General features: G+C 43.0%; 1 protein-coding gene across 7 annotated transcripts in view; it reads left to right on the forward strand.

Annotated features, from left to right (window-relative positions):
• foxp1b (forkhead box P1b) overlaps positions 1–27,635 on the forward strand; it is a 160,558-nt gene that overhangs the window by 108,939 nt on the left and 23,984 nt on the right. For 5 of the 7 annotated variants that reach the window (XM_075460260.1, XM_075460259.1, XM_075460264.1 and 2 more), the window contains 4 exons: positions 15,096–15,233; positions 15,477–15,569; positions 19,007–19,157; positions 25,006–25,195. In XM_075460260.1, the coding sequence (XP_075316375.1) occupies positions 15,096–15,233; positions 15,477–15,569; positions 19,007–19,157; positions 25,006–25,195 (572 nt within the window). Of the gene's footprint in view, positions 1–7,651; positions 7,886–15,095; positions 15,234–15,476; positions 15,570–19,006; positions 19,158–25,005; positions 25,196–27,635 lie in introns of those variants that run through there. The other 2 variants (XM_075460266.1, XM_075460265.1) reach the window with 2 other exon arrangements.

Raw genomic sequence — 27,635 nt, forward strand, 5'->3', positions numbered from 1 at the left:
GCGCTTCACACCTACAGTGGCACAATGACGAGAGCCGGCAACTCCCACCCCGCTAATTACCATTATCAGTGAAATGGTAGGGTTTGACTCATTAGTTCCATGTGCATTTAATTAGAGGCAGGCTGAAATTGGATTTAACTTATTACTTTTTCATGGATCACTTTCTTGTCATCACTTCAAATTGGATTGCAGCCCCAGGTAACTAATTATGCCAGCCGCAGGATCAGGAGTGGAGAAATAGGTAATTAGGAACAACACTGTCGGACCCTCGCTGATAGTCCACCAGCACCGAGGCGGGGGGAGGGAAATTACTGCTCGTTTGTGACGTTGATCACGATACTAGCTGGTTAACTACACCTCATTGCAGGGGATCCGAGGTATGCATCCGTCTCCTACAGGGGATTATGTGGCCCTCAGCTGGGCTGTAGATGTTGTGTCAACATGGTGTCTTTGCTATCAGTGCAATATCCAGATTCTACATGCTTCCCATCCAGGACTGTGTATGAGACAGAGGTTTGCCATTCATGACACTGTTCCAATGACATGTGTTTGGTAAGGTGAAGTTCACTGTTTGAACGGAACAAAGAGTTTTCTGTCCATTGTTCATTTGTTCCGACTGTATCGATAATATATGAAAGGCTAATTTAAGGAGAGAAAGGTGGATGATGAAGAAATGTAACATTAGCAGAGATGGTTGCTTGTGGAAGAAGGCTAAAGTTAGTGTAGAAATAACTGTACATACCACATGTTAATGCAGATATATGGATACATACTGTTAAATGGCTGCTTTTTCTTCAGAATTTGTGTCTGATAATATAGAATAAATAGATGAGTAACACATTTCTATCTATCTATACAGATACATATATACTTAGTGAATAAACATATGGTGCGAGTGGCACATTAAAGTGGAGGAGTTTCTTTGTTAGGAAGCTGACACTGAGAGAAATTGTCTCCTTTGCCTTTCATCTTCTTTGTATTTATTGTAATCACGTGTTGGCACTCTGCTTTAATAAGAAGACAATTCTCTGATAAATGTTACACTGAATATTTTTGTAATGTCAAAGGAGCATCATTTATTTCTTCAGACACAATGATAATATTTCACACTATGCCGACAGACAATATCCTTATCTGCACTATTCTCAGTTAAATACGTGGTCCACACGTCTTTTTTAATTTTTTTCTTCTCTTTTTCTCACTCTGTGTTTTCACACCATAGCGTCCAGCCTCACAGAGGGCATCTCCAGGTCAAAAGATAATGTCTTTTCAGTTTACAGGATGAAAGCCTTTTTAGTTGGAGAGCCTTTCTCCAACGCCCCTCCTCCCTGCGTTTGCTCTTCACATCCTTCATTTGTGGTCTGTTGGGGGGAAGCGTGATGTGACACAATCCAGGGGCCAAGCCTCCGTCTGACAGGACAGGGAGAAGCCGCCGGCTCTCTTTCCCTCCCTCTCCTACTGTTTTTGCAGTAGGCCCATGGCATTGTCCTGACACATGTATACCACAGAGCTCCAATCTGTAAGTCATTAGAGCACTGAGCCAAAGCCTGCCATGTGGAGCTCAGCCAGGGCTGCAGGGTGATCTGAGGCAGCATTTTGAGGTGCCTCCTCCGTCCAGTCGACCACGGGTCCAAAGTGGCAAAGCAGTGGCAAAGCAGTGGCAAAGCAGTGGCAAAGCAGTGGCAAAGCAGTGGCAAAGCAGTGGCAAAGCAGTGGTAAAGCAGTGGCAGCCCGCTGGCGAGAAGATGCATGTCCAGATGAATTTTGGTACAATTTTTAATATGAGATACATATTTTTTTGGTTAAAACAAAGGGTATTTCTTTTGATATAAATTTAGACTCTGTTAAAAAACATTTAAACTGTCAGAAAAAAGTTTTAAAAATAATTACATAGCATAGTGGAAGAATGAACAGATTCCCGAACTGATTCGGATCTGATTCAGATCAGATCTGAAGGATCGCAATTCTTACAGCTGCCTTTTCATCTGACTTTCATGCAAATGCCTGCTGGAAAAGCATGCATGTGCTGTAGAAGCTTCTTTGCATGAGTCATTTGTGGTAACATCAACCAAAGACATATTATATAGACAAAGATATTTGTTCGATCGCTCAGGAGATTAGATTGAGACTCACAAACAATTCAGAATCGGAAGCTATCGCCGAAATTTGTGGTCGACATTAAGCTTGAGAAGACGGCAAAATTTGTGTTGGTATATAGGACAAGATTAATAAGTACAAGAACAACTAGATGAGTAGCTTTCGCTGTTTTAGCAGCTATCGCTAGCACTGTTAAAGTGGTGCTGCAGGCTTATGGCGACAACGCTCAGCACATGTATGCATGCATGTGGCTGCATGGAATCTTGTATGAGCATCTTCACTCATGTGGCATGGCCACTTGTCAGATATATAGCTGAAATACTAGTGCATACTGAAGTGACATAAGTTGGATTGGAAAATCTGAAATGATGAACAGATGTCTGTCTCCACAGGGTCCTGAAAATATTAGGTTCAGATTAATCAAGTCAGATTTGAGTCATTTCAGCCTTGAAATGTGAATGTAGCCATAATTATTACTCGGCCGTTTCCTGCCGTCAAAACCCAGTTAGCTTATATTAGCTCAAAGGATAAAGAGGGGAATGAGCTAACCTGTCTCTTTCTGAAAGGAACTAAATCTGACTTGTCTTATTCTGGTCCTAAATGTGTCCTCAGTGTGAAGTTGTCAGAAAACCACCAGAGATGCCAAGGAGTCATTATTCTTCCTTGAGCTAAGCTAAGCTAAGTAGCTTGTGGTTCTAGCTAAGGTTATCTGTCTGGAGAAACAGCAGCATGATTCTTCTCATCTAACCTTTTCCCTCCTGATTGAAATGAACATTTTTTTGCCAATCTTGATTCTTTTAGAATTCTGGAGGCATAAATATTTTGAGCAAAAGTCCTTCAGAATGTTTTCTGCGTTGGTCTACAAAGTGTCTGCTACAGTAAAATCTCATTGTTCATCTGGAGTATGTGTACGTTTCAGCTCCAGAGGCAGTTTGAGTCTTTGTGCTTGTTAAACGTCTCATGGTGATGCTGTAATGAAATCCCATTTCGATGTGTGCGTTGCTTTGAGGTGATGCAGTCTGTCATGAATGATCAGCCCCGAACCAAAGCCACTGCTCGCGTGGTAGCCGGGGATCGGGCCGTCTCTTTTGCGGCTTGTTTTCCTTGTCATATTGTAAAAATGTATTATGTGTACTGTATAGATTAGAACCAGGTTGGGGATAATCCTGTCAGAATGAAATCATCTGTCCTAGTTTCACGCAGTCGAGCAGAGACTTGGGAGGAGGGCAGCTGTCTTGGGAGCTCTCTCTCCGCCAAGACGATGACTCTCAAATTGACTCCAGTCACAGCACTGGGAGCCACTCTACCATTTGCAGGACCATCTTTTCATTGGAGCCCTGATGTTTCCCCTTCAAGCAGTCAGCCCTCCACCCCACTCAGCCGTCGACACAGAAACACTCACGCATACACGTCTTCTTGAAACTTGTTGTATCTTTGTGTCATCCTCTGGCACTACGTCTAGATGTCAGGCGTGCGTTGTTTAGAGTGATTCACGCGCCCTCTGCGGAGGGGTGGAAGGATGGATGGGCGCACAGTCAGCCATAGCATTAAACACTAACAGCTTTGCAAGGTGCAGTCAAGTCAGCATCAGCTCACGGTGCAACTTCTCCTTGAGTGTCACGGCACATTTTTGGCAGCTTGGTAACTCTGATTCCATTTTCACTTTTGCGAGGAAGAGACAAGAGAAAAACATTCTTGCTCAGAAAGCAAAAGAAAAAACCCAGAAAAAAGACGGGTCCCATGGGAACATCACTTTGTGCATTTTATACCACATTTCTATTCGACATTTCACGTATCTCCACCTACCCTACAGGAAGGATAGTATTGATATTTTGATGTCTTTCTTTCTGTTTTGTTTGCGATAGTTCTATAGAAATCTACTTGAAAACAGGAAAGAAGAAGAGTATTCCTCCTTATGTGTTATTTCCAGGAATGTTAAACTTGTAGACTCGCCATGTGATGACAAGAGCAACCCACAGATCAACACGTTTCTACGCTGCTAAAATCTGACTGATTATCAGAGTAAATCTTGTGGACCCTACTTATAATAGCTGATTATTTATTAACAGTATGACAACACTTGTGAAAATAATAGCTGTATTAGCTAAAAATAAAGTTTCAGACTTAGTAATAAAGTTCTTTTTTTTTTTTTTTACTTCTGCAGCTCTCACAGAATGCCTGTTATTGTCTATTAAGGCACTGAGTTTCTTTGTATTAATATAGTTTTCAATTTAAATCAAAGATGAATCAATTGCCAAACAAGACGAGGCAAAAATTCCCCCACCTCCCCAAATCGACGTTTCTCAAAGCCAAAAGTGTTCTTGTTTTGACTAGGTGAAAAGCCACACAAAAGGCGGTGCAAGTGCGCTGAAACACAAAGCTCTGTTGTACTCTGGTTGGCATATTACCTCAGGAAATATTTTGCAAATACAGAGTTCACATTTGCTGACTAAACAATGCGTTCCTGAATGCTGAAATTAAAAGTAAATAACCAAACCCATATATAATAGACCAGGAGGAGCAGAGTGAGTCAGGCGTGACTTACTGTAACTCCATTCTGCTTCGGGTGATAACCTCATTCACTCTGAATATGACTTATTCCAAGTATCAGAGGGAGGATCAGTAGGTTGCAAGATGTTAAACGTGGGTTTGCTGTAATTTCATGGCATATCACAGCATGGAAATGCACTTTTATTTTTACAAGTCTCGTTAAAACTCTCTTAAAAAAAAAAACGAGCCGTACTAAAATGGTGAAACGCTTTAACTTCCGTATGAGGTGTGATATAAAAGAAGTAAAGATAACACAATAATGAAAATAACAGAAGAAAAAAAAACAGGTCACCGTTCGCTCCGTTTTCCTTGACTTCAGAATAGAAACGCCTCCCTTCGAAAAAGTTTCTTGTTCGGTCGTTTAATTGCTGCCGAAATGACGCCGCACACTCCTGTCCTGTGTCAGTGTGAGTGGGTGAGTAGCCAAATTACAGGTTTAATGCAGCTTCGGCGTGGACGTTACAAAGTGTGCGCCTCCGCTGTAGCTCAGAAAAAACCCTGTTGATCGGTTGTTATTTGAAATATTTTTCACATGTTGGGAATCTGAGAAGTATCGTTACTTTTTGTCGATTCTACGCAAAGCAGGTGTTACTTCTGTAGGTCCCACACCTGCCTTGCTGCTCGTAAACAATCATTTACTTCACACCCACAGAGAGAAACAGCTAGTGTTTGTCTTCTCATGACAGTGGCCCAGGTCACGAACGCCTCTCAAGAAAAGGAATGAGCATAGTTTTGCATTTTCCTCCACTTCCTCTCCATTTCTCTCCCTCTCTTTATGTAGTAACGGTAACACATTTGTTGGCATTCCGGGGCAGCTTTATTCACTGGCTGCGATAGTGTTTTGGGAAGGCTTTGTAATGGGAGCCGAGTCGTTATCTTTAGCCCAGGCCAGACCAGACATTAACTCATACTTTCACTCTAACTCGAGCAGGAAATGGGAGTATTTTATAATGTCATCCACTCTGTCATGAATACAATCGCTCACTTCTCTCTGTAAACCACCACAAGGGACGTCGGTTCAGGGCTCAGAGATATTGATGTTTCTCTGTGCGCAGGACCAGGAAAAAAATAAAAGGAGAAGAAAAAAAAAAAAGTCTATATAGCTTGTGTATCACATCGACACGTATGTGTAATTATTTTACATGGCGCAGGAACAGAAGCAATGGATTAGAAAGACACTGTGTGAGAGGAGAAGCTTGAACTGTGTGTCTGCTAAATTTATCATGAGGCCTTTGGGAGCGTTGAAATGAGAACAGTGGCCTATTACTGCTAAGAAGGTGTTTTATTGAGAATACGCCGACATGCCACCCCAGGGAGAGTGCCGGGGGAGAAGAGTGTGGCCATAGCCTAAACCACTTTGTGCTTGTGTGTGTGTGTGTGTGTGTGTGTGTGTGTGTGCTCATGTAGTTGTAAGCACATGCCTGCACGTCACTGTCTTTTTTGCGTGAGCCGTCTCCAGCATGTCAGATAGAAAATAAAAGCCCCTTTTCTCCCACTTAATTATTCACTGTGATATGTATTGGAATTGTCACTTTTGACACTTGAGGTGTCCCAGTCAATAATTTATATAGGTCAGGCCAGCTAAGCAGAGCTCATTGTTAGTTATTAGCAGATGAGAGCAGTGGCTTGTTATGCCGCCGCTCTGTTTATTTTACCAGTGTGTTTGTGAGCTGGAATGCATCCCGTGCATATTCCTTCATCCTTGGCCAAGGGTTTATAGCTGTTGATATGAGCTGCGTTTCGGAGCTCTGTTATTCCGCTCTGCGTTTATTGTCACGATAATTGACAAAGTGAGGTGTTAATCTTGCCCTTTTCTTCTGAATTCTTTAAGTGGGTTGCACAATTTTGTCAACCTGGTTTTATTGTCCGGACTAAAAGTTTAACGGATTAGAAACTCGCTCCCTTGTCTTAAGCTTAGATGTACTGAAGAATGAATTGTAGTTAAAAGCAAATCAATTCTGCTGACTCTCGGAGTTGTTCAGCCGGGATAAAAGAATATATTCATTGTCAGGAGCCTGGGTTGACACGCTGCCCTCCGTCTCTCCTGGCGAGTTCAGCGAGCTCTCCAGTAGGTGGCAGGGTACTGTTTTCGCTGTCTCTTTCCCTCACTGAGAGCACATTGGTGTTGAAGAGTGTGATGATATCATGACAGCTAATTGCTCTCATCGGGATGGAGTTGGATGGATTGCCTTGTAGCTGGTGTAATGTTAGCTGTTAATATAAGTGGGTTTAGCTTCTCTGAAGCCAAACTGGAGGATAAGTGTTTAAAAACTGGAGAGGGAGGGGAAAAAAATGCCGCTGTGGTTGATTTCATGACCGAATGCACTCAAACTTGCTTCTGCATATTGCAACTAGTTGCGTGCTGTAATGCGAGAACAAGCTGTATACAGATTAGCATCCCCTGAGGAACTGCAGGGCAAAACAAACTGTTCTCATAAATGCATTATTTCACTATTTCGATACATCTGTTATTGCCTCTTGGGAAATTTCAAAGGAAGGGGAAAAAAAAATCCAAAATAACTACCAAGCATCTGAATTGTTTGTCCTTTTTGTGTTATCTATTTATTTATTTTTTCCAGCATTTAAAATGAGTTGTGTCTTTGTTGCGGCAGCGTAAACAATTCCATTTAGCAGAACAATAAAGGAGCTGATAGCGGGGCCACTTTTCTTTCTTTCTGCTGGATAGCTGTGTTTACTTATCTGTTGTTTAATTAAAGGCCTTCTTTTCTTTAAGCTCCCATTGTTTCAATTGCACGGCCAGAGTCCCGGCATGGGTCAAAGGGTTAACAGCCGTCAACTGTGCCTTTTTTTTTCTTTCTTCCTTTCGTTCCTTTTTTTTTTTTTTTAAAGGGGCCCCCACACAATAGCACGGTTTCACCTGCAACCCAGAGCGCGGCTCGCTATTGTGTGGCCCCATTTGAATTGATTATGTTTAGAGGGCTGGTTGTGATTGGTGGGGAAGGGCGTGGTTGATTGGATAGTTTTGTATCTTGTCAGCCAGGGAGCAACCTAGCGCGTGCAATCTGTCTGTATCCCGAGGAAGGTTGGAGACTCCACAGCACAGCAGCTCTCGCTCTCACCAGCCCGTGCGCCTCTTCCCCTCTCGCTCGCTCTCTAGCTCACTCTCTCTCTCTCTCTCTCTCTCTTTCCCCTCGCCGCTCTACTCTTCGCTCTGCTTCACTCCGCACCGCGTGGCCCGGCACTCTGTTTACCCTGCCAGCTAAATGGAGTTTGTCAGGTTTGTCAATATGATTGATTTCTGTGATTTTTGCCAGCTTTCTTGTGTTAAAAAATTTGACAATTTAATTTGACCGGAGAAAAGGAGAAAAGGAGGTCTATTGTCTGCCGCTGAGGTTCTATCATTGGAACTGGTTATTTTTGGCATGCAGTTTGCATGAATAGAGCAGCTATCCAGGGTTTACTTTGACACTTTAAATGCTCGGTCTGATAAGAAGAGGATATCACGTGCAGTAGAGTGCATTATATTAGGTGTTGTACATGGACTTTACCTGAATCTATTGCTTTTTTAAAGCAAGGCTGCCTCTGTTTACCTGTTTACTTTGCTCAGAATTGTTGCCACAAACTGAGCTTTTTCCCTTTCGTTCCATTCAACTGTTTTTATGTTTGTTTGCTTGTTTTTATTTGGCTTCACCGAAGAATTTGCATTGAGTTTATGACGTAGATTTAACATTTCACAGTGTTTGATGAGTTTTATTTCATTTGCTGATGGTGAGTGAACCAGTTAAGCAGGATCTGGTACTGTACTGTGTGCTGTTGGAATTATGGAAAGCTGTAAGAAAAACAAGAAACCGGTTAGTCTTTTTTTTTCTAGTCTTTTATTCTTTTAACTCTACATAAACCACAACAACTGTAACTTATTCCTTGTTCTGTTGTTAGAAATATTTGCAGAGTGAAAATCATTGAAACACTCACAGATGTTTTTTTTTTTTCCATCAGGTTTTGCTCATTGTGTATTTTGTGATAATTTTCTCCTGCGAGTTAACGAGTGCTGGTCAGACTTTTCTTGCTCTCAGGCGATGGTGTGGACTAATTCTCACTGTCCTCGTGGTGTCACAGTGAATTAAGACAGAGGCTGGCACAGCTCTATATTTGACACTGTCACCACAAACCAGGTTGTCACTCCAAATGTCATCGCTCATCTTTCTGTAAAGTTAGTGCGCGTGTGTCCGTATGGGCCTCTGTGTGGGCATGTGTGTGTGGATGCGTGTGTGTGTGTGTGTGTGTGTGTGTGTGTGTGTGTGTGTTTTTCACAATAAAAGGGATTACAGAGTTGATTTCAGGGGAAAGTTTGCTCATTTTGCTCAGTTTCTCTAGTTTGAAAGCTGTGGGGATTCATTCAGATGGCAGATTTTTCACTTTGTTCAATATTGATTTAGTTGTTTAATGAGCCCGAGTGTTTTTGTTTGAATGACTTGAACATGTGGAGAAAAAAATAACAGCGACCCATGTTTCACTTTTTCAGAGTGTTGTTTCAGAGTGCGTTTGCACTCGCCATTTAGCTGAAACTTTGATGGATACAGTGTTTCAGCTCCTTGCATCAGTGCTAGGAAAGTGGGAGCTGGAGACTATCAGATGGTTGAGGATGAGAAGAGCGAAGCCCAAACAGGGCAGTGTTCACCGTAATGCCGTGCAGCTGTGCAGCCGAGGCTCGCACTTTGGGAGAGCTGGAGTGCGAGCTGATTGGGTTGACAGTTTGTAATCAAAGTTGATTTATTGTTCATTAGTAGTGCATTAGCCCTTTCAGGCAGGAGCGTTATTTGTTCAGTGGCCTGTCAAGGCAAGGGGCTGCCAGCACCTGTCATTTCTAAACCATGACATAGACAACCAGATATTAGCTGTGTACCCAGAGAGGGGGGCACAGGGGGTAGCCTGCAGAGCCCCACAGCTCGCAGGGATATCCTTTACAGGGACGGTCTTTGCTTTGTAGTGGAGGATTCAGGCAGACACAGAGATAGACGGGGAAATAGTTTAGAAGTGATATAGTGAGCCACCAGCTGCTCTCTGCTGCTATTCCCTGGCATTTCCAACTAAAACGTGTCTTTACTTGAAAATGGCTTGCCTTCTTCCCTTTTTTTCCCCCCTTTTTCTCTTTAAGGGTCACTGCTGCTCGGAGTTTGTGAGTCTCTGTTTCCAATAGGAAGATTAACTCTAGACTTGAGATGCCATGTGTCTGTAAAGGTTGAGATGTTGAGATAATGATGAGATTACATGGTATACAGCTTTTTCATCACTCATCTCAGCCACATCCTATATATTTTCATAGCAGCTAGTGCCGTCAGAGTATCGACACAATACACTGAGAAAGTAAAAGTGGTTTTTTAGTGATGTGTGTGGACAAACTCTACTTTGGCGTGTCTGTATTTTTAGTCAGTGCCACAAACCCGCTTTTGACCCTGACATTTTTTCTTCAAATTTAAATCAATTGGCTGCGCACTTTATATGAATCACATAACACAACAACAGTAAGAGTGTCAAGAAGCAACATAATTTGCGTCCCTCTTGTCTGCCGTCATGGAAACAAGGATTAGCTTTGCGTTGCTGGTGTGCAGAGAATAGAAACAATCTGTACAAGGATGTGTCAGCCATTGTCTTTTGACTACAGTTTCATTTGAAAGGGATTTTAGAGGCTGTGATCTTAATTAAATCTCAACCGACTCAAATAACACCTCTGAAAACGTGCAGCGTTGCGAAACTGTGCAAAGCCGGTGAACCGTAGATCAGGGGCAATGCAGTTTACGCTGACAGTGATTCTGAGATGTGTTCGAAGAGAGGTGAAGAAAGTGAGCGGTGGTGGGTGGCGCAGCAGTCACACATAATTTGTAAGCCATGTTTCAGAAACGAAGGATTGTGAAATACTCGGAGGTGTGGCCTGAAAGGTCAGAAAGTGTGACAGGACCCAGAGTCACACTCAAAATGTACGAAAACCTTCTTCTTTTCCTTTTGCTTTTCATGTTTCAACTCTAAATGTAGACGAATAAGCAGCGTTACTTACATTTAATTATGATATAATCTTATTTTTACTTTCATTATCATTAAGTAGCCAGTATTGATTTAATTAAATATGCTACAAAATTTGATGAAATTTCTGAAATGCAGACACAACATTAAATTTTCTCAGCTAAAACGAGGTGATGCAAAGGGTGTGGTGTGTACCTGTGTGTGTGTGTGTGTGCGTGCGTGTGTGTGTGTGTGTGTGTGTGTGTGTGCGTGCGTGTTAGAGGGTAAAGAGGAAGGTCACCCTGCGTGCTCTCCCCTCAGCAGCGGTCACCTGCAGTGGCGGCAGCCTCCACTGTGGGAAGCGGCGTGCAGGTCGCAGCTCGGCTGTTATTGGTGGGGTGAGAGCTCGCTCACATCGGCGTGCCGCTTGTTTGTTTAAACCCGGCACCGGGTCGAGCTCCGGCGAAAACCTGTTTGTTTGCAGTCGACAAGTTAATTAAAATGCAATTTTGACTTTTGTTTTTACAGTTGCTGCAAATAACGTGCGTTCGCTCCGACACCCCATATCCAGCATGCATAGTGTGTGATAAAAGGAGACAGAATGTGGCCGTGATTATCCTGTTTATCTTAGCTGTAAATATTTTTAAAACCGCTTGATTGTGGATGACGAGAAAGAAATGATGCCGGTCTGAAGATACGTGGGATTAGTTGTTTAAAACTACGTAGCTCCACTTGATAATTCTCATTGTCTTGTTTTGTAAACAATTCCAATTCCCTTTATTTTATGTTGAAAAGAAAATTGTTACTATTTCTTTATCATTATGCGAAAAAGCTATTAATGAACACACTCTCTTTTTTTTTTTTTTTTTTTTCTGAGAAGGAAGAAAATGCTCTCCACTTGAGAGATTTCAATCAACCCGAATGGGTAATATGGAATTAGTCTTTCCAGTCTTGTCGGCGACTAATTATGTTCACACATCACTTAAGTACAATAGCTCCCGTGAAATCCTCATTTCTGCAACATTTTCATTCAGGATATCATAGTCGGGCCGGGAAGTCGTTTCCTTGCGCCACAGTAGGCCGAGGTAAAATAACAGCATCAAACGGACTCGACTCTGTGATTTCTCCTGGGCTTGATATTTCTTGTTACTTCTCCATTCTATTTGATGCCCCCAGAAAACAAGGTGACCCCAGGGAGCACAAATGAAAATTTGATAATTTTCCCTCTGGTTCTTCTTCTTTTTTTTTTTTTTTTGTCTTTTTCATCCTTTTCCTCTTTCAGCTCAGCTGCACCTTTTTGTGGGCTCACTGACGTTTCACCCCCTCGTCCCTTTTCCCTGTTTCTCTTAATGGCCTCGGTGTGGGGAACGAGACTGTCCTCCAGCCTCGCTCACCAAAGATTCCTCTGCACCGGGCTTTGACCTCTGACTTGTGATAGGATGGAGTGCTCAGGGAGCATCCTTATTAACTCTGAATCAGTGACTTTAACCTTTTCAGATCTACTTGAGCGGGTCGCCTTGTTCGATTACCACATTTTGCACTTTTTTTTCTCTGAGTAGTGTGCAAACAGAAGTGGGCCGACTGTAGTCCATGAATGATAAATTGATTTCTCTGCATGTGGGTGCATGGTCAGGGATGGGGCCGAGAACAAAAGGAATATTTTTGACCAGATTTATTGTTGTTCAAGGAAAAAAAAAAAAAACATTTGAATTATAAATGTTCAACATTAATAATTCATTCACTTGTTTTATTTGAGTTTTTTTTAAAATATTGATATACAGAACAAATAGGTATTTTATTTTATTTTGAAAATAGGAATTTGCTCTTTATATGTTTTGGGCTGCAGATGTGCACTAGCAGCAACTATTTTGCCACAGTGTGGATGTGTGCGCGCGTGTGTGTTTATCTGTGCGTGTGTGTTTGGCCAGCAGGCCTGTGCTGGTACAGTATTTTGCCTCCAGTCACTCTGCAGCTGTGTGAGAATGTTCCAGGTTTGAATGTTTATGTATGGGAGGCACCTGGAGAGCACCGCACCTTCATGAAATTCATAAACGTCAGCTATTTCTGGCATCCTCAGAATGTCCTCTTTTTCACACCCTCATATTGGTAGAGTAGATTAGAGCTGGGCTCAGTGGATCCCTCCAGTTATTAGCCTGGTACGAGTCCCCTTTTAGACTATCTCTAGATGGTGATATATATTTTTGTGGATCATCTAAAGTCATGATGTTATCCAGGAGATAAGGGAGTGCACCATATGGGAGTGCTCTAAATGGCGACTGGCGTCCTGTGTTTGCGTTAAATGGGCATGACACGGCGGCCAAGGCAATATTTTTCAGTTAAAGTGCTCCTCCCGCCCTTCTACTCAATAGGACCCAGTCTTAGGCAGATTTTCACTCCTTCAGCACAGGATTAAATGGTAGTAGTTACATTGATCAATAGGTTAAGAAGCATACAATCCCTCTTGCTGCTAATGACCTCAGTAGTAATGGGTAATAAAATGGGGGTCTGTAATAGCCTCTTGCTGGGGCTGTGCACAAGGGAAGCTGCTTTAGCTGTAGTTACTGTGAGTCAGACGCTCCTTACAAGGCAAAGTGTGAAACCATGATGGGATACACACCTCAGGTGTAAAGAATTAAAACCGGTCCATTCAAGAACATCTGAGTTATTTGTAATGAAATCGACAGATCTGGTTTGTTCTCCCTTTTCTCACATCAGACTCTGTAATAAGGTATGAAAGAACAATTGTACGTTTGAAATTAAGACCGGATTTGCAGCTTTTGCACAGCTGGATAAAATAGAGCATGAGCAGTATGTTGCGGAATCAAGCAAGCTGTAAAAGGTAGGCTTTAAAAGAGCGGTTACTATTCATCTTCTGTGTGTATGGGGGGGTACAGGTGATGTTTAGACTGGCACTACTGTGTATATATTTCACATCATATGTCGGGGGTGCATGTCAGCTAGACAAGGCCGCTTGACTGACCTTCAAAATAGTTCATCAAAATTAGTGATGCTCAGGGAAAAGAAAAAAAAAAAAACTTTGGTGGATAATGACTGTGAAATTAGGAAATGGGAGGGCGAGGCTATGCAAATGACAGGACAAGTCATGTGCAAAAGTCAAGATGAACAGCATATTAAGACATAAGACGAGGGGGAATTAATATTGCATTTTGCTCCTTGCGCCCCTACGTCTGGTGCTGGAAATGAGAAATGTAAAGCGTGTGTTAGTCCTGGGTGGGGCTGAGCCTCCTTCATTCTCTTGGGGCTGAAAGAACACAGCCCAGTGTAGTCTGGCACCGCTCAGTAAAGTTAACGGAGAACTTCAAAGCTGCTCCGTCCTATTTGACACCGCCGCCCTTTCTTCCGCTCTTTCAGTCCAAGCTGCTCATTATGGAAGTGCTTTGTTTTTGTTTTATGCTAGAATTGGGAGACTGAAGGTTATATGCATGAAGGGTGTGTGTCCTGTAAGGGAGAGGGGGGGGGGGGGTCCTAGTTACCGGGCATGATGTTAAACAGCTAAATTACATTCAGAAAATCATGAAAAATTCAAAGGGTTGTCATTAGCTCCGAGGTGGCCGTGCAGTTTTGGTACCTTGGTGGAGACGGACTGTCACCGGTTACGTCTGCTCTATCAGCGGCTGACAGCAGCCTGACACGCAGCACATTTTAATACTCACTTATGCATATACATGTTGACGTATTTGTGCGAGTACACAAAAGAACCATTGACATAACACGTTAACAATTGCTAAGACGCAGCAGTATCTAGCACGTTCAAGTTGCTGTTTGTCATCCAAGTGTCAAGGAAAGGAGCTTTTAATGGTGTTACACATCATAGCAGTGAGTGGCAGCATCCACACACTCTCTGTGTCCCTTATGTCGCCAGAGCAATTAAGGCACCCTGACAACTGTGGGCGCTCTTTCAGTGTCACAACAAATCACTTGTTTTGTGGACTCGTGTACTCACACCTTTCTTGTGAGAGTTAGTTAGAGGCCTGTGTGTTCTTCACCATGGCTCCTCCTCCGGGCGCTCTATATTTCCAAAATAACAGATCGCTGGTGACAGCCTCTCTAATGAGATATTCTTACGTGACGTGACGTGTACATGCGATGGGTGAACAGCAACATTTTTATTTTTTTTAAATCCTCCTCCGTCCTCAGTTGTGACATCTTTCACATGCTCTAAAAAGAGCGAGCTGGTATCAGATGGTAGATAGAAGCACAAAAAGAGGAAGGTCTGAAGATGACATGTGCTTTGGATGCACTGAACATGTACTCATTGGAGTTAATCCAGTTCTGGCTGTTTTGTGTCCTTTACTCCATCTCACTCAGGCCCTTTAACATGCTTCACATTAGTTTTTAGATGTGATTATTAATAACGAGTCATTAGAGCTTTCGTTTTTCTTTTCTTTTGTTTTAAAAGTTTAAAAGTTTGTTTTGCTTAAAAGCTTAAGTTTAATAATGTTATGTGTCTATTGTGTGTGTTTCTGAAGGTTCCAGTGTCAGTGGCTATGATGACACCTCAAGTGATAACTCCACAGCAAATGCAGCAGATTCTTCAGCAGCAAGTCCTGAGCCCACAGCAGCTCCAGGTTCTTCTCCAGCAGCAACAGGCCCTCATGTTACAGCAGGTAATCGTACAGCATTCATGTCACAATTACTCTTAAGTTCTTCAAGCAAGGCTGTCATGTTTCAAAATGACACATGTGTAGACCACGTCTCACAAAGATGAATTTACTCTCAACCGCTATTCTCTTCTAAAGCCTCGCAGACAACATTCCTTAAAATATTGAAAATTCTCCCATAAACTCACTGCTGAGAATCTGTCACTGACAGACTTTGACTCGTACGTCACCTTCCTGTCTCTTCTGCAGCAGCAACTTCAAGAATTCTACAAAAAGCAGCAGGAACAGCTCCACCTCCAGCTCCTACAGCAGCAACATGCAGGCAGCAAGCAGAGTAAAGAGGTAGGCTGACATCACTCCAACCGCCTGCGTATTCCAAAACGGCGTCGGCCAGACAGAGCATGGAAGGCATGTGTGCTCCCTCCCTCAACTCCATCTGCTTTCAGGTTAAAGCAGAGACTCGAGGAGGGAGGGAAGGGGGATCAAGTGCACTCATGCTTCTGATTAGCATGTCAGACTTGCTGGATAAATGGTAACAACTGACTGATGCTGTGCTAAGAATACAGTCTCTCTCTCTCTCTCTCTCTCTCTCTCTCTCTGGACTCATCTCCACATTAAATATATTTTGTTTTTGAATTATTTTACTCAGTCCATTGTTTTATTATTTAGTTGTTTTTTTTAAGTATACGCGTGTCCTGTGCAACAAAGAGATGACCGGTCCTGTGAGCCTTGTGTAGGACATAATGAAAGGCAGAAACACGGAGCATATAAATCTGAGGGGCTTTTCTCGGTAATTAACATGGAAATGGCAGAGGAAGAGAAGGCATGTAATTGTGAGATATCAGTGCAGAGAGCGCTCCCAGCTTTGTTGCCTGCGTTGGTTTTTTTTCTTCTTCTTCTCCCCAGTTTTTTTCCCCCTATCTCTCTTATTTTTCGCCCAATAGCGCAGCAGGGCTTGTTCATAGGCAGCAGCCTAATGCGTGTTAATGACAGGCGGATACAGGCATCACTGTGGACAAAGCAAATTATTATTGCGCGGTCAGAAGAAGTTCAAAGGCAATCTGTGAATTTTTGCTCGTGTCCCCATTGAGTTCCATGCTTGGAGGATAAAGGAGGCACAGAAAATTAAGCCCAGTGTTAAACGCAGACACGCTCGTCCACGGACGCGCACACACACACGCACACACACGTCCGCGTGCTGTCGAAAGTCCCAACTTCAAAGTTGCAGCTCCTTAATTAATGAACTGCGGGCTTCAGTTTGGACAAGTTGTGTCGTGATGCTCCCATAAATCAACATGACAGCAGAGCTCCACGGCCTCAGATAGGGCCTGTCACCAAGTCGCATCTGATGTAAACAGCAGAGGAGCCAGAGAGAAATGAGGGGGGGGAGGTGAAGGGGGTGGGGGGGTAGGGGTGGGGGTGCAATTGATCAGTTGAATGGAGCATGAGAATAAAAGAAAAAAACTACTTTTGAAGCATATTATGTATGATCACAGGAAATGGATGCAGCCTCAAGAGGCTCTCCCCCTCTGCCGATGTTTTCTTTCTCTTCCCATCGCCATCCCTCTTTTACGCTCGCATTTCTAGCAGCCATCAAAAGACAGAATAAGAATTATGCAGTGACTCCCCTGTGGCTGCCAGACAATAACCCCCTGTTGTTGCTTTGTGCCTCCTTTTATTTAAAAGACATCAAAATTTAGTTTTTCAAAGATCTTTAACTTTATATTTGAAGCTTGACAATAAAGGCCTGCCACTGCCAGTCTTTATCATTTGTCAGGGACTGTATTTTTCTCGCCGTTGTGCCACTTCTTGTTAACCTCTTATTTGGTCTATTGGGTCTGGGGTTTTTAATGTGTCTGCATGCTGGGAGCGCACAGGAGCTGCTGTCAGCTGATGGGACCGTAAGGAAAAAAAGATGTGAAGGGGAGAGGGTTAAATTCATTTGCAGTGCTCCATTTCTTTCTTCTTCTTCTTTTTTTTCCCCGAAAAGCCACCCTCTATTTATTTAGCGTTTTGATGAAAGACATTGTTCCTTGTGAACTCCCACCCCCGTAGCACTATTATCTTTATCTCAGGCTGTCAGGGAGGAGCTGATGAACAAAGAAGGACAAAAGAAATGAGAAACTTCTCTCACACTGGTGAAAGGAGGAAAAGAGCTAACCATCTTTTTCGTGAACAGGAAGGATCAGAGAAAATCCCTGGCCACCTGCATCCTGAATTTCTCTGGAATCTGCGTCTTCTCTCCCTGGCCCACTTTCTCCTTCTCACTCATGAGCCTGAGAATGGACGTGGTTACTCTTCAGTTATGACCCTCCACCAACTCTTGTCAAAGAGCCTTCTTCTCCTGATTGATCCAACAAGATGAAGCCCCCGTGCTGCAATAGAGCAGCCCTGCCCGGGGCTTTATTTTTAGCCTGCCAGCACAGGAGCAGCGGGCTGGGTGTGGGACAGGAGGGAGGCAGGGGAAGGCTGTGGGACCCTTTTGACATACCGAACAGGGATGGGCGGAGGGGACCCGTTTTATCTGGCTGTTTCAGTGGTTTCAGAGCCGCCCGCAAGTGACCTGGCTGCCATGTTGTTCAGACCTTTTCTTTTTTTTTTTTTTTGTATGCACTCAATTGTGAGAAGTAAACAAAGTGGTGTATCCTGTGTTTGGTAAAAGGGTGCGGTGCAGAGCTTGGCAGCCCCAGCGCTGCTTTTAGTGCCCCCTCCTCGCTTCTCTCCAGCTTGACAACTGGCCTTGTGTACTCATAAACAGACCTCCTATCCTGTTGAGTCTCAGACATGCTTATTTTGTCTATATCTGTTAAAAAAAAAAAAAAAGACACACACACAGAAGGTGTTCTGCTGGTTTAACAGAGGTTTTGGGAATTTATTGAGAACAGGGATTGGTACAAGGGTTAAAAGTCATCTCTCCCCTCTCTGCCCCTGTTATCTAAATAGAATCTCTCATTTGTTTTGACTCATAGGAGATTGGGGATATTAGATAATTTCCTCCTATTTATTATTCTGACCTGTCTTTTTTTCCCTCTCCACTTTCATATCACTTTTTCATACCATCAAAGTTCACACGTTTCACTTTTTCCAGCCAAAATTTTTCCCATATCCCCAAAGTCGGAGCTGACACACCGGTTTTTCATTAAAATGCTTCTTGATGAAACAGCTGTAGCGCAGCGAAATCAACAAAAACCTCTCTGTCCACAGTGTGTGATTGAACACAGCTTGCTGCGCTGGTTGGGGGAAGAGTGCATCCCTGAGCTCAGCGCCATGCCTGGGAGAGTTGTGAGCTGCTCGGGTGGTTATTAAGCACTTTGATTTAGTCACACGTTGTTTGCTGAATTATGAATGGCTGTAATTAAATTCCTGTGGCTCTTATTATGAATGATTAACTATGTTGTTTCATTGTTTGTCATTTGCCTCCTGACTCCTCGTTAATTAAGAGAGAGAGAGAGAGATGTATAGTCTACCTGTCTTAAGTGTGCCCAGACAAACCCACACTTAAGGCCAAATTTATTAAAGGTTACTGTACGTTATTCTGTTGTAGCGAAAGCAGAATGCGCTACCCTGTTTTTTTTTTTTACGAATCTGCCTCGTGTTGCATTTTACGTCCTTTTCTATAAACTCCGTGGCCTTGAACTTGAAACTGTTTTCAGTGCACAAATTCAGCGCAGTACGAGCCTTATGCATGTGTCTGCACCGGCCCTCATGCTTCTACATACAGTACGTGTGACTGCTTTCAGCATGACTCTCTTTTTTGTTTTTTTTTTGTCTGCCACCAGCAACAGGTGTCAGCCCAGCAGTTGGCCTTCCAGCAGCAGCTCCTGCAGGTCCAGCAGGTCCAGCAGCAACACCTGCTCAACCTCCAGAGGCAGGGGCTGCTCACCATCCAGCCAGGACAGACCGGCCTGCCACTGCACGCGCTCACTCAGGGTCAGTACCGCAAACCAAACCAGTTCCAACCCCAACCCCCCTCCGTCAGTCCACTTCCTCTCAGCTGAGGCATATTGTTCGACCAAAACTGTCTGGGTGCGATTTTACTTATTTTTTTACTCAGAAAATTGCAAGTGACAGATATTTTTTGGCTGTAAGACAATTTCCTCACGCATTAGTTGACTGATGTATTTATAGCCTTGTATGTAAAAAAAATTCATCTTGAACAGCTGATTTCCTCTTACAATGGAAGTTACCTGAGCATAGCTTGTGACTGCATATTTAAAATTGTGTTAGTTCTGCTCTGAAATCTTGTTATTTACCCCGAGAAATGACCTATTATCATAGTTATATTGTATGTTTGTTTGTTAAAATGAATACTGACCTTTGCACTCAAACTTTGTAGCTTTACTCCCCTTAAAAATGCCATGGTGCTCATAGTTTAAATGTTAGGCATATTAAAAAATGTGGGATTGTAGAATTTTTTTTTTTTTTTTTCATAATTTCAGCAGGAATCCATCTCAATGCGGCAGCTTGTGTCGGTGTGTGACAGTGCTCTCCCAGAGCTTTGACATGCCACTGTTATTTCCCAGCTACAATACCTGTGCAAATTTGCTTTACAAAAGTAAACAATACACAGCTTAAGTATGTAACCACACATGATTTCACTCACATAGGACACACCTTCTGTACATTCTCCAGTTTACTAAATTACATCTTATGCCGGACAGTCCGCGCTGTCTGTGGCACCTTTCCAATTTGGGTCTTTGTTTGATATCATCAAGGACTGTTGTGAAATATCCCAAGGCTCAAACATGAAGATGCACACTTTGTCCATCAAGTCATTGTCCTGGCTCTGTGATTGGCATGTTGGTGGCAGCCTCCCTCAGCCTCCAAGATGACTGGATCTATTGTTCGTAAACTGCCAGTGAACTTGTCGTTGTGAAACCGCCTGTTACTTGATAGGGAGTCAATACTTGTTGTTTGGCCAAGACGTTTATGTCTTTATTTATCCTGAAATGTTTTGTAAAGGAGTGGTCCCCCCTTGTGACAAAGACTCCATCATAAGGGTTTTTAGAGCATGACATTGACTATTCATTCCCAGCTAAGACAAACAGTTTTGAAATAATAAGATAAAAAACGGGAGGGGGGTGGTGCTTAGGTAATAGGCAAACACAAACAGGGTTTGTACAGTGGTGTTATTGTTTGGACTGGCTATGGAATCAGTCATCCGCCTGCAGACGATTGCCATGGGCACAGGCGTGGGGCACTGCTGTTGTTGTGAGTGCGCTTCGCTGAGTTGCTGTGTGTCAGATGTCTGGCAAACAGTCAACCCCCCCCCCCCCGAGTAAAGCATTGTATCAGTGATAAGGCCAGGTACTGTACTTTTATAGGATTTCACAATAGGCTCATACATCCTGTTTATTCTGTATCATCAAATACCTCTGAGACATCTTATCAGGTAAGTGGGCATCCTGAGTCTCTTATCTTTCTTTTAAAGAAGCTTGCTTTGCAAGGCCCATATGATTAATTCGGTTAAAATTCTGATTCCAACTTCAACAGGTAATAAAACGATTGAGACCTCAGTGAACCACCATACCCCGTCAGCTGTAGAAGGTTCTGATGAATTCAGTAAAAAAAAAATCCGATTTTAATTCAGAACAATTACATTTTTATATGGAATGTTGTAAAATGAATAGAACAATAAACCATTTTCTCAAGGGTGTTGTTTGCATAGGTGCCAGTATGAGGACCTGAATCTGTCCAGAAACAGTTGCTGTGTTGTTTCAGTTTGTCACAACCAGTCAGACCTGGTTAGTTTGCCCTGATATTTAACTCTGTGTCTCCAACAGCTGTTACAACACTTAGGTTAGTGCTCCAGGGCCCCAGTTTGTCTTCTTATTCTACACATTTTCTGCTTGACTGTTTGAAGTTATTGATGACCTTTCTGTTTTCCACATCACTACACTCTTTCATGCATCAGTGGGCCAGGCCTATGGTGCTCAGATCTAATCTGCAATATTCAGCTAGCAGTTAGCACTGTGTCGGAAGTGATGAGTTGATCTGGCCTGTTTGCATCCCAGCGATTGTGGATTCAAACTTGGAAGCTGTAAATTGCCATGACTTTTAAACTGATGGTTTTTATTTCTTTCATTTAGAAATGTAGATATCAGTATAATTGTTTGAAAAGGCCAACGTTAATGCATGCAATCTGCTGTATCCATGTTGGTACGTGCTGAGAGACTGAGAGCAACAAAAGGTTTTCAAATAACAGAGGAATTACAGAAAATTAGGTGTGCTCCTGGGTGCCGTGATGCTGTTTACAACATAGCTTTGCACCAGTCTTTTTTTCTTTGTCGCATTACAGATGGACTGAGGGAGAGCATTTGAATTAGCCAAACAAAAACATTGATAGCATTAAATAAGTATAAACTTGTTGATAGAAATTTTGAGGAAAATTGCTCACATTATCTGGCATGAAATTTGTCTCTCTTGTCGTAAATTCTTTTGACATTTATGTTCAAAGTCCTGGAAGCAGCCAGACGGTATCTGTTATAAATTACCACAATGTGTTTGGGGAGGATGTAGCTCTCATAAATATGAATTTGATCCAACCCCCCCTCACCCCCCCCCCTCACCCGCCTCACAAAAAGCCTGTCCTCTTGACCTGATAAGTGAGTCATTGGCTGCTCAGGTGTGTGTGTTTGCATGTCTTTGCACATGTGGCTATATGTGTGTGTTGCAGAAATGGCCCGTCTTTGTGCACATCCTGACTAAATTGGACCCTCACCCTCAGAGGTTGCTCCGCAAGAGAGTGAGTTCCTCTGGCCGTACAACATCATTTAAGCTGTCCGAGAGAGGCCAGTGGGACAGTGACAAGACAAATTTGTCCGTAATGTGAAAGCAAAGAATGTTGCGAGCCATGAAGTGCTCACAGAGCAGCAGCACACCGGGGACAGCGTTGGGTAAGGCGGCTGACCTGTCAGTGATTGATACGTCCAGCAGTGGGCTGCTGGTAATAGTTCCTGCAGCATTAAGACAGGACATATTTCAGGCCTAAGGGGTGCATATCAGCAGGCCAGTGATTACGGCAACATAAACAGGGGTGCAGTAAAGGTCCCAGTCTGATGGAACAATAAACTAATAGCGATGTCACTGTCCCCCCATGGCACCGGCACTGTGTGTGAGAAGTAACAGCGCGGTTTAAAGAGCCCGGAGCACTGGGGGCCATTTTTTATTTGGGGGATGATGGCCTGCAACTGATGTCATTATGAACCTTAAATCAACTTTCTGCTTGCTTGAACATGGTCACCTGGGTACACGGGGACAAGGACAGGAAAAGGTTGAAGAGCTCGGCCTGTCTCTGTGCCAGAGCTACCTGCAGAGTTAAAATTGAGTTGGGAGGCCGGTGATCAATCAAGTGTCCCAACAACATACATTTTTTAAAGTGCTTGTCCGTATTTCCCAGTCGTAATGAGTGGAACAGTTGTGTTGAAAAATGGAAAGCGGAAAGATAAACCAATCTGGCATTTAAAGGATGGACAAACCGGGGACTCAAGAAAAGGGACTTACAGATCAATGTCATTATGTGTCCCACAGTAATCAGATGGAGGGAAACTCAATGCATTTTGTCCAAACACAAAATATAATACCCAGTCAGACATTTGTGTAATGATATTTTATTGTCATTTATGAGGAATCATGAGCCATAGCTGTTGTTGAGTTGGAAGAGGTTAGGGTTAGATTGCAGCACTTAGAATGAAGGTGCGAGCAAAGAGCAATAAAACTACAGTGTAGATGCGGGGAGAGACACGTTGGTCCCACTCCGCTAGTTCTCTCATCAGGCCAGTCTATCTGCCTTGGTTTCATCTCAGTAAACAGTGGGGTCGGGGTCACCTGGACTGCTGGGTAATTGAGCCGGTGCGGGCTGCTCTGTCAAGCATACTGGCTAAAAATACATCGCCCACTGTCACCGGGCACCAAGTGGGGGGAAAATGATTGTTCCCGCTGTCAGAGCGCAGGACACTCACATCAGCATTGACCTTCCCCTTCTAAACCCTCTGAAAAAGAAAAACGGGGGAAAAAAAGACGACCCCAAATTTTCGTATACCATCAAAACAACAATGCGTCCTTTGATAATGCAGCTGGAGAGCAACAACACGGTGATTAGCATGCTACAACACAGACTCCAATATTAAGCATGTTTGGCCTGTCATGGACGTGCACTTCGATTAGGGCACATCAAGGCACTGAAGAGAATAAGGGCAAATGCAGGCGGACAGAATAGAGCAAGTGTGTTGAAATATTCGAATGAGGAAAGACGCTCCTTGGAACGTGGAAAGGTTATTGATTTGTCCTGCAATCATTTCCTGCTCTTTGATATGCAAACGATCTGGTGTGAATTTACAGCAATCCTATCAGACTCATTTCACAGTTCTTAGCCTCTGAGTCTCTCTGGAGTCCTCCGCCTCATTAGGCCAATGTTCTCCATTACCAGCATAATTAAAATCTTTAGTAGCTTATCAAATTAAAAATATTTTTGCTGATCATATTGAGATCTTCACCTCACAGTTATTTTCCACAACAGGAATAAATTAAGAGTAAGCATTTTGCAGACAATGTATTACAATCTGGTGCTTGAAAGAAGCACTTCTGGTATCTATAGAGCTGGTGATGAGAAACAGGAGGTGGGGGGGGGTCCGGGGAAAATAAAGCCAACTAGATAAGCATGTGCAAATCATCTTTCATTTACCAGTGCTCGTTTTGAGAATGGATTTAATTAATTGTAATAAAAAACGAATGGTCTCTCCCATTTGTTCTGTGGTTAAACTCACCACATATCCAAGGGCTTCTTTCACCATTAGCACATATGGCTTACCAGCACAGATTTGAATGAACAATACATGTGAACACACTTTATATACTGCTATTATTCATGTCAGGCGTATCCAGATGCGCTTTGTCTAGACTGATAAGACGAGTAGCCACAGGTTCTCGAACACAAGGTTTTATCTTCTATCGGCTTCATATCAGCGTTTCCCTCGTTTGTGTGACATGAAAACAGACCTCTCCTGCTCAGTAATGGTGTGTTACAGTAGATGGATAAATGTGTGATGTGTGCCTACCAAGTTTCTCTTCTCTGAAAGTGGGGTGCACACGCACAGCATCATCCCACCTCATCCCAAGTCTGGGCCCGAGTGCCGGGATTGCCGCCACTCAGAGGCAGAAATAAACACAGCCGCTCTGTATGAGCGTTTCCAGCATACAGAGAAAAATGTCTTCTGTCTTCAAGGGATTCTTTTTTTTCAAAGGGCTACGAGAGCTGCAGTGCGCTTGACTCGGTAAATGAGGTTTAAGTCGTCTGTGTCAATTGGAGGCGGCGCAGAGCTTTAAGTATTTTGCACATTAATGCGCTTTTGAGAATATTACCCCAGGGTCCTGTTTCTCAAGGAGACAGGGGTGGGATGTTTTCTAGTGTTGCCATTGTAAACTTTTTCTTGTGTGTGTTCTGCGCATCTCTGTTGTTGGGGGGGAAAATGATGGTGATTACCCAGATTTCATGCCTTGTCTGGATGTTAATTATTTACTTTGGGCATGAAATGTGCGTGAATGCCAGGGATTTGTGTATACAAACACGCTTCAGATCACAGGAAAAAGGGAGGGAGAGAAGTAGGCTTTGGGGGGGGGGGGGGAGGGAGGTGTTGAGCTCTCTGTGCATTACCCTGTAGTGGAGTATTTTCTAATTAATACTTGGCTTTGTTTACAGATGCTTTGATTTAATTAGGTGATGAAGAAGAGAGTTGGATTAGCTGTTAATTGATTTAATTATCCAATTTGTTTGTCTCAGGCATGATTCCAGCAGAGCTGCAACAACTGTGGAAAGAAGTGACTAATGTTCATGTGAAGGAGGAGCAGAACAACAGCAACAACAACGGCCACCGAGGCCTTGACCTGTCCTCCCCGGCACCGCCAAAGAACCCCCACCTCAACCAGCATGCTGCCACCAACGGGCAGTACATGACTCACAAGAGAGAAGGGTGAGCCGCCTTCTTTCTCTTCCCCCTTTATTTATTTATCTTATTTGCATGTGTCTTGCAGTTTTTGCATGAGACCTTGGGTCAGTAAAGAGGCTGAAAATTCATGATTTTCTGAATCAGTCTTTGTTGTCTTTAACTGGTGTCTGTTGATATGAGACGTCGCTGTTAAGTCATACATCTCAGCCCTTGATATTAGGGCTTTTTCATCCACTTGTTCTTTGGGAAAGTGACTGACATGTTTCGCTTGCCCAGCAGTCAAGCATACCAAAAAAATAATGTGAAAAAAATAACTGGGGTTTGAACAGTTAAAATTCTTTAAGGTACAAAATATACCATGTGAAGATTTATCCAAGTATGATATCCTGAGAAAGATTTGATTTAGAAACGTGAATATTTGGGCATTTATAGAAGTAAAGTTGCTCTTAATACTCGGAGAGTCAAGTTACAGATTTTAATGTGCTGTTTCTGGTAAAAAAAAAAAAAAAGTAACAAGTTTTCATGTTTTTAGTTCAGAAATCGGAAATCTAGTAAATTTGGTTTTACATGCTCACCAGCATAGATGTCAGCCACATGGAAAGGGACTTTTCAACCAATAAGTCGGTTAGAGACTCTGTTTTTAAAATCTGCTTGTTGGGTTAATATGCTAAAACAATTATGCTGACAGTTTTCTGCATGTTGACAGTTTCAGTTGTTGGAGATTTGGGCCAAAACTCGTAAACGTTTATGGAATTATTAAGTCTTGTGTCTCGATTCTCAATTTCTCAGCTGGTTGCTCCTTATTCCATTGTCCTGTGTGTTTGTGTGTTTGTACATGCCGCAGTGAGAAATGAAAGGCTCTGAGTGGTCCACAAGTTGTGAATGTAGCCTGTGATTGGTGGACAGACTCGTGTCAGACCATCATGAACGGTTAACAACTACAAAGTGTTTAATACAGAAAAATAAATGAAGTCATTATGATTATTTTCACTTGCCTGATCCCACTTCCCCAAACACAGGGTTTTAGTCGCCCCGGGCACGCCGGCAATTGTTGGTGTTTATCTCTGTGTTTCGGTTTAAATCGAGACTTTTTTTCCCCACGGCTTCAGTCAATGCCCCCATAGAGAGGAAAAGATATTATTCATTGAACGTTAGTAAGTATTCATGAGGCTTTCTGCACCTGGCCTTTTCAGGTGTACACCTGGGGGGAATATCGTGATTTGGAAAAAGAGATCAGTTGAAATGGCATCAGGTTACTTAATAATAAAGGGGAATTTTGGCAAAAGTGCAGCTTTTTCCTGAGAGCATTTACATCATTAGTATCTTTTCCTAAAAGTAAAAAAATATATTTCCCCATAAACTAGGAATCTGTTGACATGTAGCATTAACTTGTCAGTTTAGAAGTGAAATAAAACATAACAAGAACAGAAAGCTATTATACAATGGGGAAAAAAACAAACAAATACACAGGGTGTATCATATTTTCAAAACATGGCTGAATCATCTGTAAAAGCCCCCCGAGTTATATGAGTGAGCTTGTCTTTAAGGAAGGGATTAATTTGGCATCTTTCACGCTTGCTTGTTTTCTTGCACAAAAGCCTGATCTTTGAACTGTGAGCGAGGAGCCTCCAGGCACACATGAGCTCACTGCATAACATCAGACTTGTGTTACTGTGATCAAAACCTGCGCGCCGGTATGAAAGCAATGCCGATGAAAACATGCTTAGCACAGTAAACCAGCAGGCCTCTGGAGGTGGAGAGGGGCTGGCGAGTGGGGAGGGACACGAGGGGTTGTCGAGATGATGCGAGTGACACCAAGAGGATGTGCTCTGCTTTTCTAGAGAGCTGCTATTTCTTTTCAAGTGGTTTCAGCTTTACCTGGGTAGACTCGTCCTTTTTTCACCGTTTTCAAGTTTCAGCACAGTCTGTGGATAAAAGTGAAAAGAAAGGGCGATGTTCCCACAGATAACAGTATCCACAGGCTTCCAGTCTGTTATCCAGCAGCTGGCTGAAAGTCTAGTTTTTTTTGTATAGAGTCAGACAAATCACAGTGGAGGATATCGACTTGCTCACTCCATCGAACATCGTCTCAAACAAGGTGAGCACCGATGGCAGCAAAAGGCATGAAGCAGCCTCAGCTGAAGGCTCCATGAAACATCGGAGAAGACATAACACGAGAGCTGGCAGCCCCTCTGCCTCGCTCTGACTGTCAGAGATTAAAGAAGATGTCAGCAGCAGTTTAACACGGGCTTAAGTGAAGAAGGCAGTCTCAGTCTGAATATTCTCGCAGTATCTTAGATCTGTCAGAAAACCAAGCAGGTGATTCTCATCCACCCCATCTGTTCACGGAAGTGGATTACCTGCCCCGAGTTTCAAACGTGCAACTACGTAGAAAGACGAGTGATACAAAGTGAACACAAAACATTCCCTATTAAATAGTGAATGATGCTGATCGAGATTCACA

The sequence above is a fragment of the Odontesthes bonariensis genome, chromosome 3, assembly GCF_027942865.1.
Source record: "Odontesthes bonariensis isolate fOdoBon6 chromosome 3, fOdoBon6.hap1, whole genome shotgun sequence".
In the NCBI taxonomy this organism is placed as follows: Eukaryota; Metazoa; Chordata; class Actinopteri; order Atheriniformes; family Atherinopsidae; genus Odontesthes; species Odontesthes bonariensis.